Raw genomic sequence first — 16,294 nt, forward strand, 5'->3', positions numbered from 1 at the left:
CCGCAGCGAAGTCTGTTGGTGTGGCATTGTCTTACCATGTTAATTTATAAACATTGTGTTACTGTGTCTCCAACTACCCTTAAAACTAAGCATTACTTTATTTGGTAATTTTGCCTACAGAACAAAATTTATGAAAGTAGATTAATACATTTCTTCTACATTGGTACAGATGAAAAGTATTTTTGCGAATTGGAATTGTAATTATCAATAGAGTTTGCTACCTTAAGTTCCAGGACTGAATGACCAAGTATGGCTTAATTGTTAACACTACACTAGTTCCTTGTCCACAGTGATAATATGTTTTATTTAGATTTGTTTATTATCTGTGTGGTTGTTTTGTTTCTAAACGTTGTCCTTTTTATTCACTTCACTCTCTGTGTTATATCTCACCAACAAATTATTGTTAAATAATACACTGAACATGCTCAAAATGGCAGGTCAAGCCATGACAACAGCCACAGACAGACAATATCAGGGCACGTTTGGCTTTGATTCTGTACAAAGAACGTAACCGTACAAAAATGTTCCCTCCAAGAAACCATCCACAGACAGACCATCCTCAAAGGCGCCCTTTAAACCTCATGTCTCACCTGTCATTCTATATTTGGATGTAATTGCTCTGATATTTTTAATTTTAATTGTATCTCTTCGTAAACATTACACTTTTGCCTCCGAACCAGATCCTCTGTCTCTCTTACCAGTTAACATTTCGTCCCCTGAATCAGGATCTCTAGCTTCCAAATTTTAATTTTGTCTCGCTGTGTCATACTTAACAACAAGATACACGTGAGGTGAGATAGGACACACGTTCAGGACATTTTGTTAAGTTCAATTTTAACAACAAGTCAATTTTTTAAGTATTCAAGTCTAGAAAGTATAGGGTTGAGCACAAATAAAGAAGGAAAAAAACTGTATGTCAATTAAATTCAAATAGGTATCTAATAAACACATCAATTAAATCTAAATAATTTGTACACAATTAATAGGAAAAGTATTACGGAGAAAAGGGGAAAAAATCTTAAACAGAAGTAATAAAACTACCACAATTGTATCTCTCCAGTACCTCGCACATGCAGTGGCTGAGGGGATGCTTTTTGTGGTGTCTGCTCCATGCTATTGGTTCGTCGCTTTTTGGCCAGTACCATGATAGGTTTCTTGCTCGACTTAGGAGTGGAATGGGCTAAGGGGGGAGGTGGGGGTGTGGGCGTGGGAAGGCTCTTACTCTTTGTGGGTCTGGCAGGAGATGTGGAGGAGGGAATGGAAGGAAGAGAAGGGGAGGGCACAGAATGGCGCCGTGGTGGCTGCGATGTCCACTCCATCTCCTCATCTTCGCACCAAGATTTCACCTGAACACCATAAACAATGAACACTTGCTACTATTACGTACCTGATGCCTCATTTTCAGCTGAGACAATAGAACAATAGCAATAATTATAAGCCAATTAAGTATCTCAGAAAAATGTATACCTATTACAATCATCCTCATGTTAACAACTCCGTACAATCTTTATATTATCACCAACCATATTTCCTTAACCACAAAACCTATTGCTATTCAATCATTTAAAATACACATAGCGAGTTAAAGTTGTTTTTTTCGATAAACAGAGGGTTTTTGTTATTTTTAATTCGTTGTTATATTATATTCAAAATTCATTATTTAAATTCCACAATTGTAATATCAAATGTGTTCTATTTACAGTTTTAATTAGGTCACACAGCTAAAACATAAAGTATTTAAATTATTTAAGTAAAATATATAGGAAGTATTTGAATATATAAGATATATAATTACGTATAATTGTGTAAAGGTTTTACTTAAATGATATGACCTTTACCTACTGTTGATATCAACACTCATTTTCAGCTATGGTGATGTGTTACTCATGTGTTTTGACCTTCACCTGTTCTTTGTTGATGTTATTAACTGTCAAGGAGGTGGAACGTTCTAGCAGTTTATGTGAGTAACTAACTGATTTTAAAAGGACATGGTTGGTATGTGCTGATTCCTAACAAATTTTGAGCCAATTACGACAAAAGAGCATTTTATATGGCGTTGTGGGTTACAAGTTTGTATTGTTTTTTACATTACCCAATAACAACAACTTTCACAAACATCTAAAGAAAGTTTAATGTTCTTACTTTAATAGATAATAAAGTAATAAATATACATTAATATCATCATTTTTCTTTACTTACTCAGTGGTTTTAAAATTACTAATAGAATTGACAAACAAAATCGCAACATGATAGTACACCAAGTACGCTAGAATAACACTATTTAGAGGTCAAATCGTTTTTTTTTAAATCTAAGATTTTTAAATGTACTTAAAATTTAAGATTTCAGCCACCCCTAAAACACACGTTTCTGACAAATCTTTAATCTTTTTCCTTCCTTTCAGTTTTATATTCCTACGACAATAATCTTGAATAAAAACAACATCACTTCTATTCCTTTTATTATTTTGTATATATTGTTAACTATAATAGTGCAAATGTTTTGTCACAAATTTTATTTATTGTGTGAAATATTTTTAATATACCAACTAAAAAACAATTACTTGTTAATCCTTTGAATGCCAACGTCCGATTTTACCGGACGTTCAGGAAAAAGAATCACTAAAAATAAAAAAAATCTTTACATTATTAAACTAATATCATATTAAATTTTTTGTGAAGAACTTTTCTTTTCAAAATAAATTGTTACACTTCCGATCAATTGACTTTACGAAATCAATCTAGAACTCGCATATAAACATTCTTGGATGACATGTCTACCGGAAACAATGTGACGTTAGTTTCTTAAATGTTGTATAACTCACTCATTATTGAAGATAATGATATACATTTTTCAATATTTATTGTCAATTGAATACACTTTCCAGTGATATGAACAAAGAAAAGCATATGAATTTTTTGGTAATGATAATTTGGTTGAAAATGAAATTTAAATAAATTATGGATTTTTTTTAGGTAAGTCCAGTTTTGGTATTCCGAAATTTAATTTTATGGCAACTTTGTTATTTTATGTTAATTAGTCAGAGTTTTCAGAGAAAAATAAAAAATTATGTTAATAGCTTATCAAACTGTGAATCTTTTTACTGAAACCTTGCAAAATGCCTTCAAAAGGGCACTCACTAGAAAAATACATGGCACTTCTCAGTACACCCACTCAATAAATACTTGAGCACTCAAGTGTTAAGAGTATATTTATAAATAAGTATTATTCACAAGTTATACAAGGCTAAAAAAATTGTTTCACAATATATACTACCAATTATTAACACAAATTTATAATTACTAAAAGATTGTAGCAAGAAAACATGTTAAAAGTTTTGTGTTAAATTAATTTTATAGAACTTTGTCCACAAATCATTAAAAAGTAATTACCTAATGGGCCACCATAAGGCACACTCTAAACATAGAAAATTGTGAAAAATCAAATGTATAGAATAAAATCAAATATATTTTGGAATCCCAAGAAAACTATTGGCTGAATTTATTACATCAACATATTCAACTATGTAATAAATAGTTGCAAGTAATAATAACAATAATAATAACAAGTCATGTTGCAACCCAAAAAGAGTCTAACAGAATTGTATACCTAACACAAGAAGTAAAAAATATATATTGTTGACATATTACTTTTAAGTTTCTCCAACTCATCTTATCTCAATCCCTTGCACTAGAAAGGATCAGCTTGTGTATAATCAAAACCTTACAATGTCTACGCTTGGACAGACCACCTTTTGATCCTTCATTACCTCCCCTAACAGCTCAATTCAATTATTGTTCCCTCTGCCAGTTGGAATAAACTGGTGACTGTTTTATTTTAACATCCCCTCTTCAATACATTATTCATCTGTTACTTCCCTCTTATGAACAGCACACTGACCTTTACTTCTGCCTTAAGTTTGGGTTTTATCTTGTTCGTCTGCTGTGTCTCTGGCAGGGGTTTCTTGGCCAGTAAAAGTCCAACAAGACTGCTTTTAGAGCGGGGTTTTTTGGCCACGATGGTCATGGATCCGTGGTCTACCCGCTTCTTCGGACGCCCCACCTTGCGTTTTTGACTGGCGGAGCTGGGCGACTGGGCAGGAGAGAGTGGTGGGGGCGACTTGCCTGGTGACATCAGACCCCACTCCACCTGAGGAACAATTTCTTATTTATTACTCATTGTGGAACAACATTCTGAAAAGGACTAACGACATATTGTTTGTCAATGCTGTTTTAATATCAATTTAATGATAGTTTTATAACATCAATACATACTTTAGGCAGCATTTAAGAATTTATGCTGTTACCAGAAAGAAGTTTTTCTTGGTATCTACCAAACTCATAAATATAAAGTGTAGGCTTACACTGTAACATGATTTCATACATACTGTATTCTGACAAGGGACATATTTTACTAGTAAATTAGACAACAAAATGACTTGGCCATAGCAGAAACATTTGCAAGAACAAAGTATGAGAATAATATAAATCTTCCGGTCCATACCACAATACAACAATGCTATCAAAATTTCATTCTTGAAATATTTCACCCTCGTTGTGGAGAGCCATCTTCGGTTAACAAAAGTAGAACCAAATGTGTTGAAATTTTGTAAAGTGGTGCAAACCAAAAGACTTGGATGACATTTACAATGCCATCCAAGTAAGAGGACAAACTAAGAACACTGTATATGTTGTTATACACAAATGAAATAAAACTTAGTTCTAGAAATATGATGATAATATTTACAAAGAAACGAAGAGAGAGAGAGAGAGATACCTGTTGCTGCTCTGTCTCTGGAGGTTTATTGACAGCAGCTCCTGCCTTGTGTGGTGTGAGTGTGGGAGGGGGCAGTCCTTCACTGTGAGGGGCTCCTTTACCACTGTCGGCTGCCCCCCAGGGTTGTAGCACTGGTGGGGGCAATTCAGGTGAAAGGGGAGAAGGAGAGCGAGGTCGCTTGATCCCGCGTTGTACTTCCGTCTCGACCCTCGGAACCTCTGACTTCTTCTCCTTCCTCGGCCTGCCAGGTCCCCGTTTGGCCCCACCTGTGACACACTGATCTATGGAGGAACATCACAGAAACATTTAGTCTCTTCCCAAAGGACATATGATGCAAACAAACACTTAATCACTTATTAAACATTACTTTAAATATTGAGAAAATTTTAAATATTACTAAGACTTTAATTGTAAAACATTCTAACATGAGCACAAAACGTGTCCAAAAAATAACAATTCCAATATTAAAGTACTGTATTAATAATAAATTAATCACATCTGAAAGGCAAGATAATACCTAGTAAATTTTCCATTTGAAATCTCACTAAAAATGTGCTTTGTTCATAAGGAGGATAAAGCGATGATGAATTCAAATTCAAGCATTGTATTCCAAATTTATAGTAAAAACGGTATATACGAGGTGTGATCAAAAAGTTCCAGGACTTTTTATGTACTATGGGAATGCAATGTCCCACAGCGATGCGATTGGCAGCATTGTATTCCCTGACTCAACAGTAACACAGCTGTGTTTGCAGATCAATCATAACATCACTGAAAGTAACATTATAAACAGTTTGTTTGAGATTAGTTTTATAGAGTTTGGCTATTTTTTTGTTTAATGAAAATGAATGTGAATGAAGAGCAACGTGTTTGTGTGAAGTTTTATGTGAAACTGAACAAAACGTTTTTCTGAAACCTTTTTGATGTTACAAGAGGCTTTTGGTGAAGAATGTCTAAGCCGATCATGCTGCCATCAGTGGTTCAAGAGGTTTAAAGATGGCCGAACATCCACAGACGACGATGCTCGTTCCAGATGCCCTTCAACGTCAATCAATGATGACAATGTTGCTAAAGTGAACGCTCTCGTACGATCAGACCGTCGACTAACAATCCGTGAAATGGCAGAAGAGTATAACATTTCATTTGGGTCATGTCAGGAAATTTTAACTGAAAAACTTCAAATGCGTCATGTTGCAGCAAAGTTTGTGCCAAAACTGTTGACTGAAGACCAAAAACAACACCGAATTCATGTTTCTGAGGAACTTCTTCAAAAGGCAAATGACGACGAAAGCGTCTTGGATCATGTCATTACGGGAGACGAGACATGGGTTTTTGGTTACGATGTGGAAACAAAAGCCTAATCATCACAATGGACATCAAAAGGCTCTCCAAGACCCAAGAAAGCACGTCAAGTCAAATCAAATTTGAAGGTCTTGCTTACGGTTTTCTTTGACTGTAAAGGTATCGTCTCCTTCCACAAGGTCAAAAAAATTAATCGTTTTGTTTGTCTTGAAACCCTCAGAAAATTGCGTAATGCTGTGAGAAGAAAGAGACCTGAGCTGTGGCAAAGTGGTGATTGGGTCCTTCACCATGACAATGCTCCTGTTCACTCTGCATTAGTTATCCGTGACTTTTGTGTAAAAAAACGCAATGACTGTCATTCCTCAGCCCCCCTACTCAACTGACCTGGCTCCAGCAGACTTTTTTTTTTCTCTTCCCGAAGCTCAAGAGACCCCTGAAAGGACAAAGATTTCAAACAGTTGAAGAAATTAAAGAAAAAACGACGGAGCTGCTAAACACCTTTACAAAAGAAGAGTTTTCTGGGGCCTTTGATAAGTGGAAACACCAGTGGGAAAAGTATGTAGCTTCCCAAGGGGAGTACTTTGAAGGAGACAAATTCAAATAACCTGTATGTTGTATGAATAAATGTATAAAAATTCAGTCCTGGAACTTTTTGATCACACCTCGTATGTATTAGTATGTGATATCTAACATTTACATTGATAACATCATAAGTCCATGGCAAAATGGGCAAGGATGTAATTAAAGTTAACATTAGTAAACTATCCATACAATTGTACAAATTTTACAGATCTTTTCCGTAATTGTGACTAAAAATCTAGGATATCTGACATAGTGAACCCATTTGATTCTGAAATCACAAAATGTGGTGAATTGTTTCAGGATTTGATAAGCAATCACTAGTCAATGATAACCACTTAATAATGAGGGAAGGAAGTTCTTTAAATCTATTGTCATATGGAGTCCTGCATAACAAAGCAAATGAAATAATATAGGATATAAAGTTTTTCCGCCAAACAAATAACTTCAGGAGGTTATAATGATGTACTTGAACTCATCGGTAGATAAGTTTCTTGAAAAGAAGCATAAGAAAATATATATGGTAGAACATATATATATGGTGGAAAATCATTTAATATCAGGTAACAATTTAAAGCATCCATCTCAATGTACTTTACTTACAAAATATCCATTAGATTCGTTTAAAAGGCAACAGGACTGAGACTGCACTAGGAATAATTGGCAGCCACAATAACTGGAATGTTTCCTAATTATTTTCAGGGGTTTAAAATACTCATCACAACGAATTTTATATATGTAATCATGGTCATTTGCTTAATGGGGTATACCTAATGGTCATTTGATAAATCTGGTATTTAAACATTTGTTAAACAGATCCTACAATTTATAAGAAAATTAGGAAATTTTATATGGCAGATTCAATTGGTACACATGTTTAGCTTTATAAACAAATTAATATAAGTGTAACTGAACAATGCCGTATACATTAGCCCTAACTAAGGAAAGATACCTTGCCACTTAACACATATTAAACTAAACATTGTTGATATACTTTTGGCTCCCATTTAATGCTACCCAGACATTGGTCACCATGTGCAGCAGCTCTTAATCTGCAAATTTAATCACAAAAGGAATCCATCCTCTCAAATCAGTTACAAAATAAAATCAATATTCACGGCAACTTAGCACTTCTCATTTAATGAGACATAAACCTCTAACTCAAGACCTGGAGAGGCTGGTTCAGAGCTGGCCTCCCCTTCTTCCGGGATGACTTTGAAATGGAGTGCCCTAATTCTTCCTCATGATCTCGATAGGAGGCGGCCCCTACTCCCTAACCTTACCCATCCTGAATATCATTCCGGAAGCAGCGCAAAGGTTCTTACAGGACTAAGTGCAATTTATAAGCTTCTTGCCCTAAGAGAACACAAAAAAAAAGGCACAACATCCATATTCGAATTTAATATATTTAAAGGCATAATTTTCAAATCTATATTTATTCATATCTTTTGTTTTAATCATCTTCATTATTTCCCTTCTAACTAAATCATTTATTTTGATGTTTCACACCTCTCAGTTCTTAAAAAAAAATAATAGCCCAATTCCTCAAATATAATGAATTATATATTTTTTTTAAATTTATAACTTCTCCCTGAAAAAAATCTCAACATTTTTGTTGTAGTTAGTTTTTTCTATAAAATTTCCAATAATTTTTCAAAATATTTCTTGTTTACACTAACCGGAACTGCTACTGCTGGTGTCACTAGAGATACTTTTCCGTGGTGTAAGCCGACTAAGCTCCCGCTGTTTCTCCCTGTAGAGCCGCTGTAATTCAGCCAACCTCTCTCGCATATCTAATTCAGCCGGATCACATGGGCTCTGTGGGCGATAGATTGTTGCCACCCTGCGATGACACCCCGTCCCACTTTCTCGATCTGGTGACTTGTAGTCATCCAACTCATCTGTCTCCGCCCACCCTGTGACAGAAGAATCCATCATGAACATTATTTTACCAATACAACTGTTGAAGATCTGAGCCAGCTAAATATTTTTTCACTTATAATCCAGAAACACTTCTTTGTTTTTTCTCAACGTTTTGATAAATCTCATCTTTGATATCTTGACCTTTGTCACATTCGTCTACAGACTGATCTAAATATTTCATGATTACTACCCCTTAGAATTTAAGGAAATAGTAATAAAAGAATTCATTATGGATTTCTATTACAAAATCATAATCAGCTATTGTAAATATGTGATAATTTTTATGAACTTTTTCAGTTCTATAGCCATTTCCCAGGTCATATGCATAATTGCCGACTGTATTTTGTGAAGTTACAAGCGTTTGGGAAAATTAGATACAGTAACTATACAACAAATACAATTTTTTAGAGTTTTATTGGAACTAAGTTAAAGATATGATACACATACCATTATTGTTCAAATTTAAAATGGGTTTAACTATAAAATATTGTTTACCTATTTTTTAATTCAAGTATGAACCAACTTTTTGTATACGTAATATTTTTAAGATTTATTTCAATCGTAGGCTAGAACATTAAAAACTAAACAATTTCTTATTACATTATACATTGTTCTAGAGTGGAGTAAATGATTTTATAGTACTGAAACTTTACTTCAAAATACATAATTTGAAGAAGTTATAATTAAATTTATTTTTATACCTTCAACATCATTCTATATTGAATATAGTTTGTAAAATATAATATATAAGTAGTAATTAAAGTTTTTTTTCTAATAATGAAACAGAAAGTTTAGAAACAAGAAATTTGTTCTCATTTTTTTATAAAATTGTATGTTCCAACTAAGTTTTGTTATATGCTTTATTTTTTACATTTATTATAACTTATACACTATGTCATAAGCCATAAAAATTTAAATAAATTTAATATACAATTTTTTTAAATACAAACCCAATTTATAGGATTGTAATATAGGCTCTAAATAAAACGACATTGCTACTGCCCAGTCTACCGTTAACTGAAGTAGAAGGCTTGTGTAATACTTGTAAAAAACTAATCTCATCATTGGTAATGTATTCTTGATTTGTTACTATAACCACTTCAAGAAAATTGTTCCACTATAATGATGTTATAAACACTGAAAAGAATGTGTTTATAACATCTTCACAACAATAAGTAAAGAATAAAACATGTTTCCACTTCCAAATAACTCATTTACATTCTGATTATCCAACGAAACATATTACAGTTACAACAAATTACTTTTTTTAGTATATTTGCATCAAAACAAGTTATTATCAGCCGAGATATAAATTTCACTGCATTTGATAACTACAGCTAGCAGGAGAAAATATCATCATAATTCATAGGCCAAAGATAAAGAAATACATGCAAAACTCTTATCAATAATTTGGAATCTGCTAAGTATGACAATATGGTTTAAGAGGCTTGAATGTTGTAGTACAGTATTAATATTATCCAAATATAAATTGTTGAATTGTGTGACAATGGCACATTACGCAGGGCTGACAGTACCTCGAACTATTATCATTTATATTCCATGTACTATAGCTTATTATTTATGATAGTTTACTAATACAAAAATGGATGGTGAAGACTTATATGTAATATCTATGAAGTGAGACTACCAACAAACAATGGAAAATCAGGTTGTGGAGAACAAGTTAGTAATATACGAGTAAGGCACACAGGTTGTTGTTTTCTATAGTAATTAGAATACTAAAATATTTTTTTCCTGTTGCACTTAAATGTAACAACTTTCACCATGAACTGAATTACCACATTCTCACTGTATACTGAGAAATGTTCAGCTGAAAGTTATAAGTATTGTTGTATTGACTACTACTCAATTCCTGGTTATTTAACAGTATCTAAATGAAAATCTATCATTGTAATGAAAAATATTTAAAGATTTGTTAGTGTCTCACCTGTAGACTTATTATCATGATCATCAACGGGTGAATGGGGTCTCGAGGCGGCTGCTTCTTCTTCGATGAATCGATGAGCCACATCACACAGTAAACCTAGTCCTCCCATGATACTAGGCTCTGTCCTCTCAGTCGCCTCAGTCGTCTTCACTACTTGCGGCTCTTCAGTGTTACTTTCTTCCAATGGTTTCATTACAATCTGTGGCTCGACATTTTCCGTGACGGTGTGAGACTCTTCTGATTTCTCTTCTTCCATCGACATCAGCTCTTCCTTGATCACCACGTCAGTCACTGGTGTTTCTAGTACCGTTGCTATTGGAGCCTGTTCCTCTGTCTCTTCTTCCAATTCTGTTTTGATCTTCGGAGGCTCAATTAGGGGTGCACTGTGAGACCTGACAATGATAAAGTATTTGTTACTATTATTGTTATTTAACAATTATAACATAATTTGACAGTTTACCTATTTAATAAATAAACTGTATTTTTCTCAATAACAGAAAACTTTGATTAATTTGAAACTTGTAAATGTATATTTGTTTTTATTTATTTAAAAATGGAACTGTAAATACATTTCTTAAAAAATTTTGAATCCTGTTCTAATAGAACATTTTATATAGGATTTATCGAAAAGGAAAATCAAAAACATTTTAATGTGAAATATTAAAATAGCCCAGTTACCTCTCGATACTGGCGGCACTCAACAACTCCAGCCCACTGAGATCCACTGTCTCTGTTTTCTCTGCCTCCTCGGGCTCTCCTGTCTCCTCATCACTACTAGGAGGCAGGCTGTCCGTCTGGTTGCTGGCATCTGCCTGCTGCACGGCGGGAGGCGGGGCCTCATCTTCAGACTGTGATTGGCTGGGACAGTCACCCCCCACAACAGGGCTGAGACATGGCACTGGGGACGTCGCCTGGGGGCAGTCAGATCAGAGTGTCAACCAAATTGTATGTTTGTCATATAAATGTCAACAGTGGATTATCTTTTAAGCTATAAAGTTGATATTCAGGACAATTTAACTCCATACAATTTCTATGCTATTAAAATTACATCAATTTACCTGTGATCGGCAGCAATTTAGGGGTTCAATTTTCTCCTCCACTTGAGGTTCAATGGGTTCCGGAATCTCTTGTATTTCTTCCTTTGGTGATTCCTGGAACAAAGTAAAATCATACAAAGTAAATATCAAAATTTATTTGAAAGAATGTTTATAATTAATTTCAATTGACTATACATCCACTTATTATAAAGCTATCCATAACTAAATATGTTATTATTCTTATAAGATGAAAAATATTTAAGAAATTGAAGTGTTGACACACAATGAATTAATAAATTTCACTCTGATATACTTTTTATGAGTACGGTTGTATACACTTCTGATGATTATGTTATGTTGTCCAAAAATTCTAACCGATAATAAACTATTTATATTGAAATACGCAAAGAAGCCCCTGCTAGTCTAGTACACTAAGTTCTACTATTGTGTTAACACGTTTCCAAGCAGTGGTCTTGTCACTTCTTAAATGTTTTCATATGTTTGACATATAGTTAGTCATTGATTGTTTTTTTGCCTTTCCATAGGATATTCACTGCTTTTCTGGTTGCAACGGAATATTGCCCGGTTTATGGCGTTCTTTATAAACTAAAAAATTATTGACAAACCACCAAAAACCAGTTATGAGGATTGTAAATATTTCAAGGATATTTATTATTATTTATACTTCCAATTCACTGATGATATTTATTTTATTTATAAAAAACACACACTTACAATTACTGTCCAATAATAATACTTGGAAACGATGTCAAGTTGAACTGAGTATAAACACAGTTTAAAACATTAAGATTTTACAACATCTAAGTGTGGCACAGCCAAGCATTTCAACTAAACTCAATTATAAAACATCTAAATCAATTAAAAGGGTTAAATAATTATATGTTGTTTGTTACTACCAATATGTGTTTGTTACTACAATAATGGTCTGATAACTATCAAAACTTTGCAAGATAAATTTTGTTTCTTAATTTGATTTGTTTGCATTACGTCATGACAGTAATGATGTTCTTTTATAAAACACCTGAGTTATCATGAAGGATTTCGTATCAAATTCCTTCAGATATTTATTGTAGAAAGAATGTCAATGACACTGTTTTTGGACAAACTTATCAAAAAAAATTAATTTGAGGTTTTACAATGCAATCATTTTAGTCTGATCTAGAAATGAAATGCAAAATTCTTTATTTTAACATGCAAAGTTGGGGCAAGATTACTTTCTTACACTTACTCTGCATTATAAAATTAAAATAAATTAATTAACACTGTGCTATCTAAAAATAGCTTCCAATATCTATCAAGAATAAAATCTAAAAAAAGTACACTAAGAACATTTCGCACCTAACATTTAATTAAAAGTATTTATCTCTGAAAAGAAAAGAAAATAACATACACAATCACTCACACGCAAATATGTGCCAATGGCCACAGCCAAGGGCACTTAGGAAGGACCTTCCACTCACTCTGTATACAGTTTCTTTATAGTCTAGCCACAAACTGGGGACAACTTTCACAAGGTATGACAAAGAAAGGAAGGGAATTCCACAGATAGCATACAGCAACTATAAATGCTTTGTCAAAAACTGCAGTCTGACAACGGTCTTGTCTGGTTTAATGATTTAAAAAAACTAATTCCAGAACAGATTTTAAGGTATGCCATGTTCAATTTTTAATTTGTAACTGTCTTGATTATTTATATTTTATACTGCCTCCTACCTTGATTTGGAGGTGTATCTGTTCAGGCCGCGGTACGAACGGATCTCCGATGACGAGTGGAAGAGGCTGCTGAAGTAGTTCCGCTGCTGATGACAACTGACCAATCACTGCAGGGCTGATGACAGCAGCCGAGTCCTGCTGCGAGTGATGACTGATCACTACAGAGGGGCTGTTGGCCAGTGGTTGGCCATTTATCAGCGATTGCGCCTCTGTCGTCAGCTGCTGTGCACTTATCAGCACCTGCAACATTTGACTGCTTAGTCTAGCAGATCTGTTTGTGGATGGAAACAGACATGTTTCAATTGAGCACGTACAAATTATTAATTTGATTTATTGGTTGAATATGTAGTTATTTATATTTGAAAATGTAAAAATACAAAACAAGATTGAAAAATGAAATATCAAGAAACAGATATGGCATAGAACAATGTGTTAAAATATAATAAAACTTTAATCAAGAGTTCTCAAAATTTACATGAATTCAGATAATTTTATGAAAAGTTTCAGAAACAACTTAGTACGACACATACTTATAGTGGTGAGAAATTAAGTTGTGAAAAACATGAACAACTACTGTAGGGAATTACCGAGCCGGTGTTCTGCTGCGGGATGATGGCTGGTTGGACGGAGTTCGACCCGGAAATGTGCTGGATCAATACAGAACCGGAGCTGATGGCCGAGAACTGCGGGTTGAGTAGTGGTGCAGATCCAGAGTGGGTGGACAGTTGCTGGATCACCACACTAGACTTCGCGCAGGGCATCACACCTGGGGAGAGGAGAACATGAGCAGACCTCTTAAAAGACTCATAGATATAAGAGATTCATAGTAAAAATCTGTGTCTAGTGTACGAATCTGGTGATTCTGATGGTAAATGAAGATATCCGTAAAGTTGTTTATAATGGGTGGTAAACACGCAACATGTACACTTGCACTGTGGGGTAACTCTGTGAAATGCGCCTTGGTTTGCTTACTACCACTCAGGGATATCCATGATACATCTTAGGGACAATCTGCCATGTCCGTCGTATTGTAGGTTGTGAGAAGGGACACCACGGTTATAGACTGAAGCATTTCATTTAGTAAGAAGAATGATAGCTTGTAAATAACACAACTACTGCCTATAATGGTTACTTTTATTATAATATGAAATTGCAATAAAAATATGTTCCTTAATAAATATTGCACTTTTATAATGTGACTAAATATATAAATTATTTTATCATTTGTATTGTTGCGGAAATGATAAAATAATCGTACTTATCAATCTCATGGAATAAATAATATTACATCCTACCACACGGTCCACAGATGTTGGTGTTCCTTGGGTAAGCCTGTTGGGTGCACATGCTTCACGCCTGTCCGTGATCATTTCGACTAGACGAACGTCAATTGGCATATGTGACAGTGTATCTATTTATTTTATTTTGATTAGGAGGAGGAGAGAGACTACGCTTGCTCCAGGCACTACCAATCCTAGGTATGATCCTGCTACTATTTACTCATATAACTAATATAAGAGTAAATGTTGTCATAAAATAGTGTATATAATGTATTTTTTGTGCTTAGGAAACTTCTACTTTATCGTTAGAATATATTAAAATATGAAGTTAGGTAAAAAGAATTTTTTTCCAGAAGTCCACAGCTATTTTACTTCACCCCCAAAAAGCCTCAGAACAACCTCAGTAACTATTTTGCAGAGATATTCAAATAAACCCAGCAGAAGACTATTACACCACTGTTGATAACTCGGCACTAAAGGGGTTAAGACCAACAATATTCCGTAGATAATCCACATGTATAAAACATTTGCCAACAACATTCTCACATACAGAACTATATAAGTCACATAATCACACATATAAGTAGGCAGAGGAATGTAGCAATGTGACTACAGGATGCTATTGTTACTACAAGCAGTGAAATAGGTAGCAATCAATATACTTGTTACTTTGACCTGCATGATTAAACGAAGGTGTTCTCACTTCTACCTCAGGATTGGAAATAATTGTGTTCTCAGGTTAAACTATATGTGATATTGGTAAACTGCATGTCATGATAAAAAAATAACACAATAGTAAACTGTAATACTGTCAAGTACTACGGTACTATTAAGTCTATGTATTTATTGCTAGAGAAATCTTAATGAAAACCGGCAGTTCAGAGAGATTATTGTTTTTTATTTCCACATAAAAATTAAACAAATTTTGTACTATTATCAGTATTTATAGTTTTCATAACTTTACTCTTATAAAAATAATTGTGATGTTTTAGAACACAAAACTCTCCAAAGAGTTTTATATATATGGAGATCAGACTAAAATATGTTTTGTAAAATTTTCAAGTTTTCCATATTAGTTCATCCAAAAACCTTGACTTAAAATATAATTTTTTACTTTATACAACAAAATTATATTTAAAATTCTAAAACAGATATTTTAATGATTTGGATACCAAAATCTTTGGAATAAATCTCTTTTTAAGTGTATAGAAATAAAATAACTATACAGGAAACATTTACAAATAAAAAATATATGATTTATTTATTTTGAATTGTAAAATTTTCAACAATGTTTATATTCTTACCTTTTGAACATTTTAATTTCAAGCCTGAATATAATTGAGAAGTTTTAGCTTAATACTGTTTTAAAAATATAACTTTAAATGTTAAAACTCCACAGAATAAAATAAAAAATAAAAAACAAGAACGCTTACAAGGTATAGATTTTTCAAATGAGTTTTATGGTTAATTAATAATTAAATTAAATTATATTTAGCAACAACCCAAAGACCCCACTCAATAAATATATGTGTGTAATTTTATTACTTAATATTTTTGAACATAGAAATAAACAAATCAAAGAAACAATATAATATATTGTACTATTGATAGACTTAAATTTCAACATGATCAAGGAGTAAAGATATTTGAAGCGATTTATTAATATTAGTAGTTAACAGTAGAATTATCATTCCAAAAATGTTACTTAAACCTCACA

General features: G+C 33.4%; 1 protein-coding gene across 1 annotated transcript in view; it reads right to left on the reverse strand.

Annotated features, from left to right (window-relative positions):
• LOC124353958 (trinucleotide repeat-containing gene 18 protein) overlaps nt 1-16,294 on the reverse strand; it is a 139,821-nt gene that overhangs the window by 21,694 nt on the left and 101,833 nt on the right. Inside the window, exons 11-19 of the mRNA XM_046804043.1 lie at nt 13,885-14,063; nt 13,298-13,537; nt 11,585-11,677; nt 11,205-11,437; nt 10,527-10,918; nt 8,335-8,571; nt 4,775-5,055; nt 3,899-4,147; nt 1,064-1,346 (exon numbers count right to left, since the gene is read on the reverse strand). Of these exons, the coding sequence (XP_046659999.1) occupies nt 1,064-1,346; nt 3,899-4,147; nt 4,775-5,055; nt 8,335-8,571; nt 10,527-10,918; nt 11,205-11,437; nt 11,585-11,677; nt 13,298-13,537; nt 13,885-14,063 (2,187 nt within the window). The remainder of the gene's footprint in view (nt 1-1,063; nt 1,347-3,898; nt 4,148-4,774; nt 5,056-8,334; nt 8,572-10,526; nt 10,919-11,204; nt 11,438-11,584; nt 11,678-13,297; nt 13,538-13,884; nt 14,064-16,294) is intronic.

This window comes from Homalodisca vitripennis, chromosome 2 (assembly GCF_021130785.1).
Source record: "Homalodisca vitripennis isolate AUS2020 chromosome 2, UT_GWSS_2.1, whole genome shotgun sequence".
Classification (NCBI taxonomy): domain Eukaryota; kingdom Metazoa; phylum Arthropoda; class Insecta; order Hemiptera; family Cicadellidae; genus Homalodisca; species Homalodisca vitripennis.